General features: G+C 49.2%; 1 protein-coding gene across 1 annotated transcript; it reads left to right on the forward strand.

Moving 5' to 3' along the window:
* Positions 1-2,024: 2,024 nt before the first annotated feature.
* NRN1 (neuritin 1) lies at positions 2,025-9,439 on the forward strand (the record flags this gene model as incomplete). The annotated part of the gene is made up of 3 exons (XM_080610942.1): positions 2,025-2,079; positions 6,034-6,178; positions 9,208-9,439. 3 exons carry the CDS (start codon positions 2,025-2,027, stop codon positions 9,437-9,439), a joined length of 432 nt encoding a protein of 143 aa, XP_080467068.1.
* Between the last annotated feature and the right edge of the window lie 11,091 nt (positions 9,440-20,530).

The following is a 20,530-nucleotide window of genomic DNA, read 5'->3' on the forward strand; positions in this document are numbered from 1 at the left end:
AGGGCAATCTGCCAGGGGACACAGCACCCACTGACTGTGCTTTGAACTGCCTTCACTACCATGTGTCCACACGCTGAGCTGGCTCTGGCAGCTGGCTGAAAATGAACCTCTTTCATTTTTTTTAGTTCCTCAGGTTAGTTTTCAGCCAGCTCTGTCCTCTAATTTGTCTCACGATCCATAGTGGAGATTTATAAATAGGAAGAAAAGGTGGAGCAAAAAGAAATAGTGGGAAGGTGCAGAGAAGACAGGCCAGTTTTTTAAATATGCAAGCCCAGCTGACTGCTAGCACAGTTACCCAGTATTATACCTGCTTTCCAGTTGAAGAAATAGAGGTTGAGGTTTCATTATGTCTTTAAAAGGATGGGCATACAGGCTGCCTCTCTTCACATTAAGTAGACCTAAAGAGGCACTATCTTGTGAATGAAGCTCTCAGCAAGGAAGCTTTTCATCTTGCCTTCCAGTTCCCTTACTTCCAGATGCATCCCTGGTGGACTTCAGGCATTTGCTGACCATGGGGATCATGGGGACCCAGCCTGGCAGCTGCTGTCCTTCTGTCACTGAGGTCCAAGGATTGTCATGGGTGGTTTGTAAAAGAGAGGGACCAACCAATAGCCCAGCTGGCCCAGGGCTTAGCAGCACTGCCAGCACAGCAGGATTGCTAAGGGGGGCACCTGGGATCAGGAGGAAAGAAGATCAACAGTAGTTCTCACTACAACTAGTCTCCCTTTGGCTCCTGGAGGTGCTACAGATGGCTGGTGAAGGTCAGGGCTGAGCTGGAGGGACTATTATTTTGCCGTGGAAGAGCACAGGGGGAAGGCTGTTGAATGGGGTTTTATCTGGTTGCTTTGTACAGAGAGAAGCCCATGCCGGCACCTATAGATTCCTCTCACGATGCTGATGGCCCTGCGGGGGGGCGTCCTGGGAGAATGTCAGGCTGCAGATACATCCCAGACCGAGCCCTGTCCCGGCCAGGTCTCTGCATAGCCTCCGCAGGCACCATCCCCTCCACGCAGCCCTGTATCCCGCTCCCAGAGGATGGGGTGCAGTGGCCCTCAGCCGCAGGAATCCTGCGGTCCCACCGGCTTCCCCCAAGGGCTACCCCACGCGCGACCGCTTTCCCCACGCCACCCTCTGCAGTCTTGCAGCCAGGCTGCTGTCACCGGGATTGAGCACAGGCTGTAGGACCGGGAGAGACTTGCTCCCCCCTTCTCAGCTCCCCCCCACCTCATCCTGGGGGATGACGTCATGGTGGGGGAGGGGCGGGCAGGGGGAGGGGACCCCCACACCTCTCTTTCCCTCCTCCCCGCTCCGCAGCGCGGGGGCCGGGCAGGCCCCAGCCCCGACGGGGCGGCCCGGGGGCGGCGGGGATGGAAGGGGGGTTTCTGCCGTGCTATCCCCACCTCCGGGGGGGCGGCTCCTCCGCCTGCGTGTCTGTGTGCGTGTGTTTGTTTGTGTGTGTCCCCCCATCCCTCCCCGCATCCCTCCCCGCATCCCTCCCACCCAGAGGGGGCTGCCCCGGCTGCCCCCCCGCTTGACGCCACACAGGACAAGAGGAGGCCGGGGATGGGGGGGGGGGGGGGAAGTTTCTCGGCGATTAGTGGGGCGGGGGGACATGGGGAGAGCGGATAAATCCAACCCGCGATGCCTATAAATGGCGTTTCTCTTCCAAGGTGCACAATTTATAATAATTTTTAAAAAAAAAAAAAAAGGAAAAGGGGGAAAAAGCCCCGGTCCGTGTCGTCCCCCCACGTCAGGGCCGGTGGTGGGCGTGAGGCTGTACTTCCTCCGCCCCCTCCTAATGGAGCGAACCATTCCCAGCTAGTCCTCCTCGCCCTCTCCCTCTGCCTCCCTCTTTCTCTCCTTCTCCTCTCTTCTCCCCCCCCCCCCCCACCCCCCTCCTCTTGTCTGCAAAGTCCTCCGCTGCTCGGAACTTGTTGGCAATGCCTATTTTTCAGCTTTCCCCCACGTTCTCCAAAGTAACTATTTAAAGATCTGCAGCCGCAAATGGTTTTACTAAATGTAGGATGGGACTTAAGTTGAACGGCAGATATATTTCTCTGATCCTTGCTGTGCAGATAGGTAAGTGGACTGCCAGATTCGGTACCAAGTTGTGTGCACCGGAGCCCGGCTCATGCATGCAGAAGCGGAATGTCGGAATAACCTGCGCTGACGGCCGCGTTTCGGGGCGGCGGAGGGACCCCCGCTCCTCTCCCGCTGCCTCTGCCTCCTTCCCAGTGGCAGCTTCGCGGTTCTTCACGGTGGCAAGGCAAGGGGGTTGGCAGGAAAAAGGGAGCCGATTTCTTATTCCTTCTGAATCACTTTTGTTGTTCGTTTTCTTAAATCAGTGCATGCTCACTCATACTTCGCTTTTTTTCCCTCCGTTTATTCTTTCCCCCTTTTTCCCCTCCTCTGCGTCCCCACGAACGATTGCATTTGTATCTGCTTTTCGGATATCCCCTGCATTCCTTTCCACCGACAATTTGGGGACTCCAGTGCTAAGAAACCCCCCTCCCCTCCCTGCTCCCCGAGGGACAGAGAAATACGAACCTGCACAAAATGGCTTGCGAGAGATCTACCTGGAAAGTTTTTTTGCAGAAAATCAGGGGGACAAGCGAAGAGCTCCCTTTGGGAACTTGGAGGCTTTCCCATTTGCAGAGCAGCCTAAAAATACACAAAACCCGTCACTAACTTAAAGAAATAAAAATCTACCTGAATGGGGGATTAAACAAATAAAAATTACTTAAAAATCTCCCAGTCCCACCGCCCGATCGTTAATTTTGTGGCCGGAGAACTGCTGTCAAAAAACGAGCGGGTCAAAAAAATTTCTATATATGCTAAGTTACTTAAAATAGAACAGGTTTCCCTCCACACCGGTATGTGTTTTTGTGTCCTCGTTGCTGGTTTTGTTTAATGTCTTGGGGGTTTCGCTGGTGTTTTTGTTGGTTTGCTCCCAGGTTCATTTTATTCCACATTTTTGTGCTGAATTTATTTATTTTTTTTTAGTTGTAAATATTAAACAATCTCCAAGCTAATGACCACTTTGGTTCTGTGCAGGCAAATGTGAAAATATTATTTATTAAACACATATATTCCCGAGCATGATCCAAAACTGGGCTGCAAGTAAAGGGCGATTAAAAGTGCGTCTTTTGTTATCCAGATTGTCAAGTGTGAAGAGACCTTTGAAAATATTTGCCTGCAAAGGAATCCTGCTACGATTAAAGAAATAAACAAATGCTTGGCATTGCTATTTAGAGATCCTTTTGCTCGGTCACCCTCCTCTCCAGACAATCTCTGCAGCATTCTGTAGGTACCAAAAAAGAGAAAAGGAAAAAAGTAAGGGGCAATAAGGAAGGGAGGAAGGAAGGAGGGAAAATGCCTTGAACATGTCATCATCGAGGAAAAAAAAAAAAAAAAAAAAAAAAGAAAGAAAGAAAGAAAGAAAGAAATAATGAGATGAAATGTTGACCTCTGGAAAATGTGGGAAATACGATGCAACCCCCTCCATTCGTATTACCATTCCATTTTAAATGAGGCTGAGCTCTTCAGAAGGCCATTTTCTATACTGTCAGAGAAAGAATGGGGAAGGCATTATATGGATGTTATCCTTAATTTCAGTCCTTGCATTTATTTTTGTTTGCTTATGCTTTTGGAGGAGGAGGATTTTCTCTCATTTGCGTTTATTTGGTTCAACCGAGGGAGGGTTTTATTCACGGTGACATTTCAAAAGGTAGCTAGAGTGTCTGGAAATCGCCGTTCCCGGGCCGGCGGGAGCATGAGCAGTCATTTGGAAAGTTACCCCCAAATATTGCTGCACACAGTGGAGATGGTGGCAGTGCGGGGGCTTTGCGGTGCCCTGAGAGGGGATGGCTTTGAAGCTTGTGGAGGGCTCCTTTCCCCTCTGTTCCTCCTTCGGTATTTCGGGTAACCTTCTCCGCCCCCTAAATCAAGTTTGTGGTTGTCGGTGTGGGGTTTGCAAAGGGCAGTTTGCCTTTGCCCGGTCCTCGGCAACGGCTGAAATGGATGCTCTGCTCGTTCCCAACATGTCTATGCATCGGGGCTTAAAAAGAAAATATTGTTTATTTATGTACTTAGGTATTTATTTGGGCAGAAGAACTTGGAGCTGTCCGAAATCCCTGACATTCTGGGAGGTGATGGGGGGGAGGAACGACCGAGTCCCGGAGGCGGGCGCTCAGGGACAGGTGCAATGGACCAAGTGCAGCCAAAGGGCAGGCGGACTGAGAGGAAGGGGAGTGGGTTTCGGGATGAGGCAAGGTCCCTTACGGATGGCTCCCGCGCTCCTGCTGCATTGCAAATTGCTGCACACTCCTGTCTTTGAAGGAGGGGGGCGGGCAAAAGTGGGGGCCATGGAGGAGCACAAGCGACCTAGTTCAAGAGAGATCCCGCTGCCGTTTAACCGCGCAGGACGCTCGCCTCAGCCTGTGCTTGATTTGTTTTTTACGTGGTTTTTTGCATGTTTTACATTGGTTTTTTTGGTACTGGTGTGGTTTGAGGCGGCTTTGGGCCGGGAGTACCCCGTGCGGGGGGAGCGGCGCACGCACGCATGGTCAGGCCGCCACGAGGGGAGGGATGCTCGGAGCCCCGCTGCTCCCGAACTCGACCCTCTACCCTGTTCCGGGTTCTACCCGGGGCAGGGCTCCACTTTGGCCCCGTATTTCCAGCGCAGCCCCTCACGTTTTGGGAGAAATCCGAGGCTGGTTTCCCTTCCCTTTCCCGCTGCAGCTGCCGGCGTCGGGTGGCGCGGGTTGGTCCTCGGTTCTTCTCTATTTGTTTGCCTGGCTGTTTTTTCCTCCCGTAGCCAATGTCTGTAGCCTGTGAGGATTTGATGTGACGGCTGGTGCCGGTGTGTGTGTGTGTAGAGGGGAGTGGCCACCAAGTCATGTTAGCCATGAATCAAACGGCAAGAGAGAGATCTGGGTTGAAAGAGTGGCTTTTGGAGTCAGCATTTTAGCTTGTAACCAGTGCGCGGCCAGGAAACACACTCATACCATGCCACAGCCATGCCCTGGGGATACAGGCCGAGAGGGGACCTCCACCCCAACAACCGGGGGCTCCTCCGAGAGGTGGGGTGGGGAGGATCCCCTTTCACCTTCGCTGGCCTCAGCGCCATCCCAGCTGCGCTGCCCGGGGTCGAGCCCGGGCTTTGGGGACACCACGGCGTCCCCAAGCCCCGTCGGTCCCATCCCCCGTGGGCCTGGCCCGGCAGCCGATGGCACCCGTGAGGAAGCATCATCTCCCGCTTGCCGTCATTCATTTTCCTGCCCCGTTTGCAGGCGGTTGGTTGTTCTTGGGTTTGCTACTACTGGGTTTAACAGAGTATCGTTTCCTGGCGAGATCCCGAAGGATGCCTGAGGCAGCAGGTTTGAAGGAGGTGGGTTCATCCCTGCCACTTCACTCCCCGCTGCCCCTGGGAGGGGCACCCATCTCCGTACCTATCTTTGGGGCCGCTTCTTTTCCTGTCTTTATGGCGGCTCTTTCTAGTGATTTTGTTTCCATTATTGTTGTTATTATTTTTCTCTTCCCGCTGTGTCTTGAGCGGTATTTCCCAAGAGGCCTGGGCGAAAGCGAGCCGTGTGCGTGCGTGTGCGTGCGTCGGCGTTTGTGCGGAGAAAAGCGCCTGATGCTTCGAGGCGCAATTTTCTAACAAAGGAGCAAGTCCGGGGAGAAGCAGGCAGAGCATCTTCCCCTATGCTCCCCTCTGCCTCGCCCCTAAAACGAGGAGGGAAGGGGGAGAAGAAAACCAAAACACTAAAAAAAAAAAAAGGGAGGAGGGAAGAAAAAAGGAAATAAAATAATTAGAAAAAAAAAGACTGAATTCAACCTCGCGGGCACTGCCCGCCACCTCCCCCTCGATGCTAAAAGCCCCTGTCTCATGTCCTCGAATGCCAGCCCAATGGTCACCCTGACTTGGTCCTTTAGCAATAGGGGGCTGGGGGGAGAAGGGCGGTCGGCGGGGTGGGGGCCGGGGGGGCGGGAGCACACGTCGTTGCTGACCTGTGTCCCTGCCCCCCCCAGCGTACCTGGTACAGGCGGTGAGAGCGGCAGGGCGGTGCGATGCGGTCTTTAGGGGCTTCTCGGACTGTTTGCTGCGGCTGGGCGATAACATGGCCAACTACCCGCAGGACCTGGACGACAAGAGAAATCTCCAAACGATCTGCGCGTAGGTCCTTCCTCTCTCCTTCGGGGCCGCGGGGGCAGAACGGGACGAGGGGTTCACTTGGGGCTGGCAAGTGGGGCAAAGCTGGATGGTGGCGGTGGGAAAGGAAGCCACAGAAGTAACCCGGGGTTTGGCGCTTTTGGGGTTGGATTCTCTGCTCTGGGGTCCCTCCAAGTGCACTGCCATGAGGACAGGCCGGGCTTGGGGAACGGTGCTGTCTGGAGGGAGTTTTTACAATGCCTTTTTTAGGTTTATTCTCTTTGTGAGCCTGTGTTGGGTTTGTTGTTTGGGGTTTTCCCCTCCTTTTCTATTTTTTTTTTTTTTTTTATTCCCCCCCTTCCTTAGTTCCCTGCTTGTATTTTCCCCCTTCTCTTGCTGACATTAACTGCACGGGGATTGTGGTCCCTTCCCTTATTGCTGCCTTTGGGCCCTAAGCTCACTGGCATGCTCCGGCGCTCAGGACAGAGGCAGGCCCTGGAAAGGCAGCATTCTCTGTTGCTGAGGAGGCCGTTCCTTGCGAAAAGGCATGTTATTAAAACGAAAAGAGACGAATCACAGTATTAATCGCCCAGTGGCAGAGGAGCTGCCGTCCCAACAGCAGCTCTCCTCAACCCCTTTGCACCTCCGGGGAAAGCCCATTCTAACCCAGTTCTGTCCTGCTTCTGCCACAGAGGGGAGGAGAAGGAAAAGGAACAGTAAAAGGGAATAGTAATACTTACTAATAAAAAGGAAAACAACAAGAAAAAAAAAAAAAAGAGAAAATGAGCTAGCCGTGCAAAATTGGCTGCTGCTCCACTCCTTCCCAATTTCCCTTCGAAGCTGAAGAAACTGGGGCAGCTGGGTGAGACCTAAATTTGGGATATTCTTCCCCAGAGCTCAGGGTAGCAGATCTTACCCTGGAAGGGGAAACCTGGGGAAGCTGCCAGGGGCCCGCCGCCTTCAGCTCCGGCGTTGCCCGCTCGATGCAGGGTCCAGCGTCCCGGGCAGGAAGGCAGAAATGGGCCTTTTCTATATGTCAAGGGGGAAAAATTAAACCAAAAAAGGCTGCACAGGGTATTCTCCTGTCTCCCCGCTGCTGTTTTCCTACACAAACTCCCCCACAGAAGAACAAAAATAAAAAATCCCAAAAAAAAACACCCCAAAAAACCCCAACCAAAACCCCTAAACAAACAAAACCAAACAAAAAAAATTAATCATATTTAGAAACGAGATAAGGAACGAGATATGGTCGTTAGACATCAATGTGTTTGGAATACGGGTTTTTCTGATTTTGTTTCGTGAAAATCAAAAAAGCGAACACGAAACGGAAGAGTGAGGTGAGAGAAAAAGAAGGGGGAAAAAAAAAGAAAAATAAGAAAAATAATAAAAAAGAAGAGGAAGAAAATTAATAAAAGGAAGAAAAGGGGAAAAGATAAAAGAGAAAAAGAAAAAGAGAAAAAAAAGAAAAAGAAATAAAGAAGCAAAGGAGAAAAAAAAAAAGGTAGAAGAGGCTCTGTAACCCTCTTCCTACCTACAGATTTCTGAGTCAGGCACCTACTAAGGCCGGCACCACTCTGTAAATGCTGGATTGTGGTTTACCTTTTATTGTGCATGAGAGGCAAATACTCAGGGGCAGTAGCTCCTAATATGATGTCCTTTAGCCCTGGAGTGCCGGACCAGAGGTCGCCTTGACCAGTAAAAAACCAAGCCCCTTTTCCCGACCACCTCCTGCCACCCGCTTGCCTTCCCCCTGTGCCGGGATATGTATTCAAGGAAGATGAGGAAAGATTTAATTTTCCTTTGGGAGATGCAATTACAGCAGAAATACTGCAGGAGAGGCACACTCTCAGACTCTGGCTTCTCAGTATCTCATTATTTATCACAAATGTAGCAAACATTGGGAGTCTACAACCGGCTTAGAGTGCTCGTAAATTAGCGACTGTAGGACTACTTAAAAAAAAAAAAAAAAGAGAGAGAGAGAGAGGAGGAGAGAGAAAAAGAAAATCAAGATCTAAATTTGCAGGCGCTTGCCTTGAGACAAGGGGAAAATAGGAGGCAGAGAGTAGATTCGGAGTAGATTCGATAACCCAGACGTGGATTGGAAAGGTCCTCCTGCCCCCTCAAGAGGTGGGTCAGTGGGACGGGTCCTGCCCCAGCGGCAACTGCAGGTCCAGTCCCCGTGAAAAAGGGAATTAAAAGAAAAAGAAGGGAAGAGCTGGAAATTATCCTGGTGAACGGGAAACCCTTCGCTGCCTGTAGACCTTTGACCATGGATCAGGAGTCCCTTCAGCGGGCCGGTGCGGGACGGCCAGGAGGGACCCTTCTGGACCAGAAGGGGAAAATGCTCCTTGCTTTTCCTTTTCCTCTTCTTCTCCTCCTCCTCCTCCTTCCTACTCCTTCAGTCAGAGCCCCCTTCCGTCCCTGGGCATCCCTCCCAAGGGTTTCTAAGGCCACACCGGACTCTCCAGGATACCCCTTCCCGCCTGGGAAAAGCGATGCCTTTCCTGCCCCCATCTGCTCGCTCCCACCGGTGACGAAAAACCCTCAGTACGAGCCTGTGGGCCCCTGGGCTGGCGTCTGTCATCCGAGAGGTGCATCCCCCACCCCAGTCAGGCAAAGATCCCCTCCAGAAGAGATCTGGCAAAGCAGCGCTTACACCCTTCCCCTTCCCAGCCCGGGTTGGTGCCGAAGGCGGGGTTGGAGAGAGGAGACCCCTGAAACCGCAGCCAGCGGCGGGGGTGGCCAGTGCTCAGCGCAAGGCGTGCGCTCGGGGAGGACGGTGGGGCAGCCCCGGGGAGGGGGAAGGGGGGCCGAGGTTCCCTGTTAGAAACCGGTGTCTCAGCGGGGAGAGGGGGAGCAGGGGCCGGGTTTTAGGGCGTGGGAGAAGGCGGCTCCTCCCAACCGGGCGCCAGCCCCCCTGTCAGGCATCTCCCCGCTGTCGCATGGGGGGAGAGGGATGTGGACCGACGGCGGGCCCGAGGGGATGCGGGAAGGTGGTTGCGGGAAGGTGGTTGCATGCCTGTTTTGATGCCGGCTGCTCTCCCCAACTGCAGGTACTGGGATGATTTCCACGCGTGCACCCTCACAGCTCTCACGGATTGCCAGGAAGGAGCGACAGACCTCTGGGAGAAATTGAGACGGGAATCCAAAAACCTCGATTTCCAAGGCAGCTTATTTGAACTGTGCGGAGGAGGCAGCGGCGCGGCCCGATCCCTGCTTCCGCCGCCCTTGCCCCTGCTCCTGGCGGCCCTGGGGGCTGCGCTAGTGACCTGGCTGCCTTTCTAAGGGGGGCGAGCACACTCACACCCACACCCCCCCGTGCTGGATCTATAGAGGAAGTGTCCATCCCTTGCTTCGGGGACGTTGTGCTTTTCTGTGGTTGATGCTGGTGATGGTGGTGGTGGTGGCTGATGGTGGTGAAACACCCATGTAGGACTGTGGAAGCGTTCTCCCTTTATTATTTTTTTCCTTTTGTGTTTTATTTGCCAAATGTTACCAAACAGGCAGCGGCGCACAGCCCGAATCGGACCTCAGCTTTACTATCGCTTCGAATCAAAAAAATAGAAAAAAATAATATTAATAATAACAATAATAATAATAAACAACCAAACTCGAGCCCTCGTTGTGCAAAAGCAATCTCAGGAACGGCTCTGGGCCACCTAACGCTAAGGCGCTAAGGCTGTAAATCGGCCGGGCTACCTCCCGGCCAGCCACGGTCCCCCTGAAAGTGCGGCAGGGTGCGGGGTGAGAGCAAAACCGCAGCCAAACACAAAAGTGGCACTGGCGATGAGTCCAAGGGAGATGTCCACATGTGAAGCATATGGTGAATAATTCACAATCTCTCATCTTTCCTCCACAGTCGCTTGTTTTCTTGGTCATTCCACTGAAAAAAAAAAAAAAAAAAAAAAAAGATTAAAAAAAAAGGAGCATTTTTCCTCAAGGAGAAAAGAGCGAGCGAGAGGGAGAGAGAGAGGGGGAAGGAAACGAACAGTTAAGGAAGGAAGGGAAAAGCGACAGAAAGAGATGTGTCTAAATGGCCGGAGGAGTGAAGGAATGCTGCTAACAGATCTCCGAGTGTTTACCTTTACTTGCTGTTCGAAGGCATCTTTCCGAATTCACTGCCTTTAATTTTTTCCTCCTCTTTGTTTTAGATGTTACACATATCAGTAAAATACCAGAATATCCAACCGTAGAGATCACAAAAAGGGGGCTTAAATGTAAACATAAAGAAAAAGAAAAAAAAAAGAAAAAAACAACAGCAAAATGATTTTGAAAAAAAAAAGAGCCTTGATTTTAAAAGAGAAGAAAAATGTAATTTAAACAAATGTTTATTATAAAGTCAATTCAGCAAAAAATAACAAAAAAAGATTTGCTACAAAGTATAGACAGAAGTATAAAATAAAACAATTATTGTTTGAGACGAGGGTGTCGTCCTTTTTATATGACTAGAGTATTTTGACAAGGACAGGGCTTTTAAGGCAAGGAGGGCTAAATCCCGAGCCAATGCCTTGGTGAACGCGGCAATTTCAGTTCACACAAGGACAGGGCAACTCAGTTGGTTAGTGGGAGCCTTCCTTCTTTTTTTTTTTTTCTTTTTTTTCTTCTTTTTTTTTCCCCTTTTCATTTCTTTCTTAGAAGCCTGCTATAAATCCTCCCACCCTGCTCCTTCTCCTCCTCCTGACGCCCCAAACTGCATCCCCCACCCTCCAACCCCGTTCCCAGTTGCCCGGAGCAGGCGTAGGGAACCCCGGCGGCGAGGCGGGGCGGGCCCGCTGGCGCAGAGCGGTGCGGAAGGGCGCGGAGAGCCGGCGAAGGGAGGAAGGGAGAGCAGCAACCACCATTAAGGAGGAGGCTGCCGAGCCGGGGCGCAGAGGAGCCCTTTCATAATTAATAAGGCAGCTCCGCAGAAGGAGCAAAGGAAGGGGGGACGGTGTATTGATTTCGCAGCAGAAGCTGCTCTAACCTCGGCTATTTATAGGCGCCCGATGCCTTTATAAAGAAATACACATCAAAGAGTAAACACGTCCTTTTTACTTATGAGGCGAGAGCCCAGCTGGCAACAGGGGGCGGGTGGGTGAGTAAGTGGGTGATGGGAAGGTAGGGACCACGAATTGGTTTGGGGTTTGGTGGGGAGCCGTTGCCCGTGCAGTAGCTCTCCTTTGCCAACGGGTAGTAGGGCGGCAGGGTCTTCCCCGCCTTTGCCCCCTCTCCCTGCAAAGGTCTGCAATGTAATGTGTAAGCAATAGCAAATGTAACAGTTCATAAATCAAACAGTGGGTCGCAAGCCAATCTGCATTTCCCAAACGGATTGAATCCCAGCAACGAATGCGCTCAGGAACTGGAGACTGGCGCTTTTACCACTGGAAGCAATGTTGATTTTTTAATGATAAAATACATTATGCCTGTGTTGGGGGGGAGGGGGTTGTCTTTGCAAAGCTCAGCCTCTCTTCGGCAAGCACAGGTCTGCTTGCATTTCGTTTTCCTTTGCCCTCCCTCTAGACTCACTCCCCACCACCACCAAAGAAAAGGAAAACCCTGGAGAGCAGAGCTTTGTTTAAACAGTTTGGGTTATTTTCCCTCCCCATAGAGGATCTGGACCTAAATTGATTTTTCTGTGCACATCTCTGTATTCATGAGGTCAGGCGCGGCTGTTCCGATTTCCTGTAGCATAAAATGCCAGCTGCCGCAGATAGACCGAGTCCTCGCTGGGGTGCAAGGGGCTCCGCAGCCTGTGGGCTCCGCCGCCTGGGCCCCGGAGACCTTTCCCCCTTTCGCCGACGGCAGCAGCAGCTTCTCCCCGGGGGACCGGGCGCCGGTCCCTTTGCTGCCGTCACCCCCCGGCTCGGCGCCGGCAGCGGGCCTCGTCTTCCCTGCTGCTGGACTGTGCCCTTCCGTGGGAGGACGGTGAGACGGGAGCCGCCCAGCTTCTCCCCAGGCTGAGGAGAAAGCTGAAACTCCTGATAAGGAGGCGATTTCGAACTCGTTGATGGACTCGAATTTTCTTCGCGTGAGGTTGAATTGTTACTCCGTAATTAGCACATCCCACAGTTAGCCCTCCGCTGAGTCCAATAATAAAACCGTGGCAAACGGGAGAAAAGCAGCCGAGCAGGTCGAGAGGCGTCTGATGGCCAGGCTCGGGCCCCTTCCCTCCCAACTCCGGGCATCTCTCGGGGAGCATTCAGTTCGGGCTCCCAGCTGTCGGGCACCCATCCCAGAGGCATTCCTGCCGAGCCGGGGCGAAAGGAGGCATTTGCTGCTTAAATCCCTGCATTGCACCCCCGGGATTTCCTTCTTAGGCGGCAGGGACGGCAGCAAATCCCACTCCCACAGGCTCAGCTCGGTATCTTTTTCGTGGAACACCAGCAATTAACAAACCCTCCACCCCCTTTTTTCCTCTCTTCATTTTATGAGAGCCCCTCTATGTACAAGGCATTGGTTCTTCCCCTTTCTGTCCCTTTCAGGGGTTATTTCTGAAGCCTGAGTGCAATGGTCGATTTATACACATATATATTTAACCTAGGGATGATTGCTCTGTCTTGCCTTGTTTTGTGGCCAAGGAAACACGAGCTCTTCCCCAAGTCCCAGAAAGAGTCAGACTGTACCCAGTTTGCCTCCTATAATCCCGCATTTGCAGGGTTTGCACGGGCTGGAGGGAGAGGGCTGCGGGGCGAGGCCGGGTGTCCCCTGTTGGTCTGGTCCCGTTGCCCCAGGCAAAAGCTGGTGAGGTTCAAGCCTCTGAACACCCCTTAACTCCTGGGCAAACGTGAGCTGGTGAACTGGGGAGAGGAAAAAATGCAACAGAAAAGCATTTAAATGTTGACAGCAACCACAATAAAATTATCACCTTCTTAAACAACAAAAAAATACACACAGATGGAGAAAAAAAAAAAAAAGAAAAAGAAAAAGAAAAAAAGACTAAATGCAGATCAACAGGAAAAAAGACCTCACAGCTAAACCAAAAGCCGAACCAGTGCTTTTCTAGCTAGCTGGATATGGATAACCGGGGACGGTTGCAGCCACTGCGTCTCTGTCTGCCCTAATTCCCATCCCCAGCGCCGACTGAGCATCCGCAGTCCCGGGGGGCAGCGGGAACAGGCTCTGTTCTCCCTCCCCGGGGCCGGACGAACCCGCCTTTGGCAAGAGACTGCTCTTTGCCAGCCGCCACCTTTTAGCAGCCTGGCTCAGCCCTGGGCTGCTCAGCCCGCAAGGGCTGCCCTCTGACACAGTGAGAATGTGCCAGCACCGGGCTGAGGTGATGGCGGTCGATCTTTTTTTGCTTTAAAGGGAAAAAAGGTCCCTTTCCCATCTACTCCCATTCAAAGGCTGCAACAGGAAGATGGAGCGGGCCTGTGCTGGGAGTGAAAGCTTCAGCCAGGACACACAAAGCTGAGGAAAAGCTGACTGAATGGTAGGGAGGGCAAACAGGCTAGTCCTTAGGCAGGGAGCAGGGAGAGATGGTGTAAAAATAAGGTGCGGCACCCATTTCTCACAGGACTTTTGGGTGTCTGTATCTACATCTTAGAAGAAGCAGCAAGATGCTGTTGGGCCGTGGCTGCTTTGCACAGTCTAGGAACAAACATATCGGTGACTCTCCCAGCCCTCTTCCTTTCCAGGGGCCTGTTTAAATCTGTGCAGTTGCTTTCCTGCCCGTTGAAATCCAGTAGGTCCAGTGAAGGGCTGACAATCCAAGGAGACAGAGGCCAGTTCAGCCTTTGCTATTCATCAGGGCTGATTCACTAAGGATTAGTGCCATTAGGTGCACTACAGCAGTGCCTGAGGGCCCCAATTAAAGGAAAGTGAACTTGTTAAATCCAGAGAGGCAGATTCTCCCTTACTCCCGCTTGATGCAGAGGTGGTGCCTCCAGGGTGGGCAGCAGGAGTAGCCCTAGCTTTCTAGGTATGCAGCAGCTTCTCTGCGTTCCCCCTCCCTCCTCCTCCAGCTTTTCCTTTTCCTTGGCTGCAGATCCTGCTTATGGGCTGCTGCAGAGTGAGGCCGGTGCTGGAGGTGGCTAGCAGGATTTGTGGGAGGAGGTGACAAATCAGGTTATTTTTCAGAGCCACTTTACTCTTTATTGAGGGGCAAAGGAGTGGGTTTGATGCTTGTGGTGTGCGTGGTTTATTTATTTTTTATTTCGGGGGGAGGAGAGCAGGCAAAGTGATGAGGACTGCAGAGGAGTCTGTTATGAAATCAGATGCAATTTTAGCTGTCCGAAAAAAGTTGCTTTAGGCTACAGGCAGCTGATGATCAATGGTGCTGTTGGCAAATACTCTTCCAGCTGGCTGCTGTCCCTGTCTTGAGGGATGGTTTCAACCCAAGGCCCATTGCAGTGGTGGTACAGCAAGGGGCTTTCATCTGTTCTGGGCTAAGGATCTTCTGCTCCCTAGTTCCACTAGGGAGAAGAAAAGCTGGAGGTGATGCAAGCGAGACACAGCACTGACGTTGGTGAGTTATTGGCTGTTCCTTTCTCCTCAAATCCCCATGGTGGGTCTGTGTTAGAAGACCTTACTGAAAGCCCCACACTACTGAGCTAAGGGTTTGTTAATGGACGGGCAGGCTGTGCTGGTATAAGCTTTACCTTTCAGGAGATACTGCAGAAATAGGTTTCAATGACTGGAAACCCAGCCTGTGGCCTCTGCCCCAGCTTTTTAATTTTTACTGCTTGTTTTATTTTGTTTATCTCTGAAACTGATACGAAGAAAAGATGGAAGCAGCCTGCTGAAGGTCAAGGTGAGACTGACCATCAGTTCACCTAAATGCTGGCATTTTCCAGTGGAAGTCCATGCCCTCAGGTGCTGGAAATTTCCTCAGCAAGAGAAACAGCATTGCTGCAGGGGACAAATAACTAGTCCTGACCTTCTTTACACAACCCTTCTCTGGGAAAAAGTATCTCCTGAAGTCAATATGCATTCTGCCTAGGTAAGGATTTTGAATGCTCCCTTTGCATCTGACAGGGATGTTATCCAAATATGAACTCCAGGTTCATGCTACCAAAATATGAAGTGCTTGTGTGTGCATCATACTTTGTGCCTCCAGGTTTCTTGCCTATGATATCAATTTATTAAGGATTGTGAAAAACTTACTAAATCTCTCAAGCACCAAAAATCAAATCTGCAGGGCACCTTCTTTTTTTCCCTGTGAAGCAGCAGACTCAAGAGTAAATGGGCAATTCAGCTTTTAATACCACCAATTTTTGTAGCACTTTAGAAACTATGGATATTCAAACTGATGCTCCCTGAGGCAGGGAACTAAAAACCAAACCCCAGCCAACCAAACTGGAAAAAAAAGGGGGAGAGGAAAAAAGGAAGAAAACATAAGGAAAAAAAAATCATCATTGACATTATAAGGAATTGTTTTCATCAGATTTATCCTTCCTTAAACCTCCTGTTTTGCTGCAAACACTCACTATCAGCAAGTTCACTTCAGGGCTGGATAGGTACATGGGCTAATTCTGCCAAATGCACCTCTTCAAGAGTCAGATGTGTCTAGTATAGCATATCTCTGTCAGAACTTCTAATAGCAGTATCTGAAGTACAAGAAGTTTTGCAGTAAATTGATAGTTTGGTATTTATGCTCCTTTTAATGATTTTATTTTGACTGGGTAGTGAATGAGGTCTTATCCATTCCTGTGCTCCCTTGGGGCACTTTCAATTTTCCAGTCTTCTGGCACAAGCTGCCTTTAGAAAGAATGATTCCTGTAAAGCCACTGCTCCATTTAATTTACCACATTCCAAGAAAACTCTAAATTGTGTTGTCAGATGAAAAATTTAGAACATATTCGGTTAGTATGGAGCATTGGTCACATTAGTTTTGCAACGCCTCATTTAAGGATCCAATATGTGAGAAAATTGTCCTAAGCTTTTCTTTTTATTGAGACTTAATAGGCGTCCTTGTCCCTTTTACTAGACCTGTGATGCAAGACTTGGCTTTGTTCTGTTGCCAAGACATTTCATTTGATCTTCCTCACCCTTACTTCTCCTGTCTATTAAGTGGGAGTAGCACTTTGAGATTTTTGGTGGGTGAAAAATGCTACATGAGGTGGTAGGCATTATTAATTAGAATTATCTTATTTTATCTTTTAGCTTTCATCAGAGGAAAAAACATCTGGGTTGAAATTATGACAACAAGTAATAGATAAAGGACACTTCCCTGTGGCTTCACAGATCTGCTGCGTAACAGAAAGCATTCAGTCCTGGGCGCGCAAGAGTTGTGGTTCATGTCTCCCTCCAAAGAAGCCTCATTTTAAAGAATGTTGTAGCATATAAACCTAATGCAGATGCTGTGCTGCAGGCATCTCAGGCTGTGAATTTCAGCCTGTGCCCTTGGCTAGGCAGTTGAGGACAAGTTGCAATACCCGCCCTTTTTGCAGAGATCCCAGTCTGTCTTCAGCCATGCCACTCACTGCTGGCAAGCTCCCTGTTTTGCTGTGCATCAAAGTTTCATTTCATTCCATTCCCTCCCTTTTCTTTAGGTGTCAGTGATTTGCACTCTCTCCACCTAAATCAGAGATCTGGCACATCAATGCTTAAAAGGCTTAGGAGAAGCAGAAAACATCGATATTTCACTGAGCACTCAAAGTTGCACAGCTCCTCAGTGTACATTTTAATGTTAGTTGTGGTTAGTTTGTTTTTTTCCCCTGTAAGCTGAGTGATTTCAGCTTCTCTTTGAATCCCATTGGTGCAAATAGCTTGGTTTTCACCATTGCTAGCATTAACAAGCAGCTGTGATGAGTTTGCTCAGGCTCACTAGGAAGCCAGTCCTGAGGTGGTTGACTTCTAGGAAAAGCCACAGCAGGGATAAGCAAGAGCCAGCCTATGCACCAGGCACAGCTCCTGCTGGTCTTCAGCTTGTGTTCCGACTCATGCTTGTGTTAAACACATTGCCATTAGTAACTGTAATAGAGGCAAATGCAAAGAAAAATGATCTGGATGCTTAGTCATGGAGCTACACTTAGAAATGATGGCCCGTTATAAGGCAGCTTCACCAACTACAGCTTCACCAACTACACAACACGTGACAGCTCATGGCAATTTAGGACTTGTTCATCTCATGTTAGGCCACAGTCTGAAGTTTCCTACCTCACCCTTTGTGTGAACTAGATCATGCAAATGGAGGTACTGGAGTTAGGGAGAAGTTGAGCAGAGTTCTTCATGAGTACCAGCATGAGAAGGAACAGCAATTAGCTCTAAATTCACTCTGCCAGTCTGCATTTCTGAGCTCTCCCCCTGCTGCTCCATAACTGGAAGCCTCGCACACTAGAAGGGGAGAAGAAGGTTTTGCTCATGCTCATATTAATCAAGTCTTCTTGCAAGCTGCTGAAGCTGTGAAATTGTATCTCCTGTGGTGTTCAGTGGTAATGACTGTCTCCTATGTGGACTCTCTGGTGTCTAGTAATACAGTAGTGTTTCTGCAGTGGATGTACTCCTGGGGTTTTTCTCCTCTGCCTGCCTACTGCCACAGCTCTTGTAGGCAGCTCAAACCTTGGAGATTTCCATCCCCTGTCAAGTTTGATCAAACTCAGCTCACAGGCTCAAAAAACTATTGAAGAGGGACTGACTGGCACTTGCACAGACAGTGTGATCTCATGAGCTTCCTTTCCTTGGAAAAGTAGGCTACCAAATTAACAACAAGGGAAAAAAAATTACATCCTGCTAGCAAAGAAGACCTAAGCACTGGGAAGAAAGAGGGAAGTGGGAGAGGAAAGTGAAGCTGTTTTGAAGGGGGAAGGAGGTTGCAGAGCTCTCCCACTTAAAGGACAAACCTTGGAGGCATGCTCTGGAGAAAATAGTCTCCAGGATATGGCAAGATCTCTTGTGAAAATTAGTAGAGGAGAGAAATCACCTGGTTTCATCTCGCCACCATGCATCCTAAATGGGTATTTATATTGTAAGGACTGTCTCCAGCGGTTCCCATTTCTGTCTACCAGACAGACACAACTACCGTGCAACCCTTGTACCTGCAATATCTGAAGTGAGGTGTGTCCTGCCCCAAAGGGAATGATCCTATCACCACTCTCTCCTTTAGACCAAGCTTTTCCGTGGTGCTACTGCAGGGTTTGTCACTCCGTGTGCCATGTATGTATTTTAGGAAAGCTGTTGTGTGTCTTAACAGCTGCAGAGGTATGCATGGTTTTACTGGGCATTTATAAGCACTCATCCTCTGTGCACTCAAACCTTTCCTGTTCTTGTGTCTTATGGAATAAAATCCTTTAAGTGAGTTTTAACGATTCTTGTACTACTTCTTTACAAATTAAGGAGCTGTCATCCTTTCTTTTATTTGATATCACACAATGTTTGAGGCTGTCGGAAGTATTATAGTGCTTAGTCATATAAATTGATATTTAATATCAGTAATTATAATGTCACTAATTGTATTTTTGCACCTGATGCAATTACTGACATTCAGCTCTCGAGCTCTGCTTTGTTCTTTCTAGATTTAGGCACTCGTTACTTTTAGTCTTCCTCACCTACAGTACACACAACAAAACTCGTAAATAAAAGCTCAGACCTTCCCATCAATGGCTATGCCCAAATGCATATGATAGTTTGTAACTCTGGGTGTACACAGAGTGCAGGATATGCTCAAAACCCCACTCCATATTACAATGTAATTTTTATGAGGCTTAGAGGGGGTTATGTTGTCCAAATGATGCACAGTGCTTAACTGCTTGTACTTGCTTATTGCTAAAGACCTTCTGTTTGCAACTTTTAGAGGGCATTTTTCCTTGTAGACTTCTGCTTAACATACCCTGGGGCTGCTGTGACAGCACCTTGTGCCTGGTATATCTCAATGCTCTTCTCATGGCTTTGCACTGGTGCATTTGTTAAGTTGTATTCCATGAGAAAGGGCTTGCTTCCTACGCCTCAGCCATCCTTCTGTCTTCTCCTCTACCTTCTCATCACATTGCAGTTGAGTCATAATTTGCAGTCTACACTGAGGTTTCCACACCCTGTCCACTTGGTACCTTCTAGACTGACAACTCCGTATTAGAAGAAATATGACAGATGAGTAAATAATAGTCATTTTAACATATTATAAATATTACATAATTACAGAAATCTATAAGGCTTAGCAGCCAATTAGCGCACAACATTTGTACCTAGTTAAGCATAATCCAGTCAGCGCCAGTGTTGTCAACAGACAAAGATCACTAAAAGGCAGCATGAGCAGGTTTTAAGGAAGGGTATAATTTCATCAGGGAAAAATTGCAAGGGATGGTTGTTGACACAACTGCAATCTCCCCTGCACTGGGAGACACCCAGGAGAGGATGTTCACCTGAGGACTTCCTACTGCATCTCTTCTTGGCTGGCCATTTGGTACAACTTTTCCTTTAACCTTGACCTTGATGCCACCAGCTACAAAACTGTTAAATAAAGCACGTACTTTGTGCCTGTCAACCTGCCTCAACTTTCTCTGTGTTTAAGCACAAAGTGAAAAATCACCTGGGCCAAGGAATTACTGTTCTGTCCCAGCAGAATTTAAGGTATCCCTTTATTAAAGATACCTAAGACCCATTGGCCTCTGGGTTATAGTCCACACAGAAACTTGTTATGGTTCAATTTCAGTAATAGAAAACCTTTTGTGGATAGTACATCTTTATTATTATTGCCATATGTCAATATTATTGCCATCTATTATTTCACTTTAGGAGTGGTTTTTATTATTTTAGCTTGAAAATTGTTCCCAATTGTCTTAAATTAAACCAACATAAGTTTAATTTAACCTGAAGGGAAGGATGACCTCCCAGAAAATTGCTGTGCTTCTGTCTGCTGCTAGCAGTATGTGGTATAGCAAAGTTTTATGTCCTATGACAGAGTCACGGCTGCATCGTGGCTGAAGTGTCCATATGGCGGTGAGCACTGACTTCAGTCTTGGTCTTGGTCTACCTCATCTGCAAAAACAAGCCCTTTGACCAAATTCACTGCTTCATACACATGTACATACTCTATAGACCGGATCATAACAGTGAGGCTTGAGCTAGGTGCCCAGTGGGTGATGAGATACCATGATAGTGAACAAGAAATATGCAAGCTGCTGCTTGTGCAGTTTTGCATAAACCCTTACATTCTAACTTCTTTGGAGCAAAGACCAAGAGATCTGCAGAGATGTTATTTGGAATAAAAAAGAAAACAAGAAAAGCTAATTTTCACTGAAGTGTCTGGAGAACTTAACCTCAACGACAAGGTGAGTAGCCTAGAAGAGTATCTACAGACCTTAGAACAAACACCTCTGAACAACAACAACAAAAGGTGACCTCCTTACATCAAGACACTCACTGCCCAAACGTCCCAAGCAGTATCTTCCCAACAGGCATGCGGTCAGCCATCAGAAACATGGATTATGTCTAGTGATTTAAATATCACCAGTGCAGGTTATT

Source organism: Psittacula echo (genome assembly GCF_963264785.1).
Source record: "Psittacula echo genome assembly, chromosome: 2".
Taxonomy (NCBI): Eukaryota; Metazoa; Chordata; class Aves; order Psittaciformes; family Psittacidae; genus Psittacula; species Psittacula echo.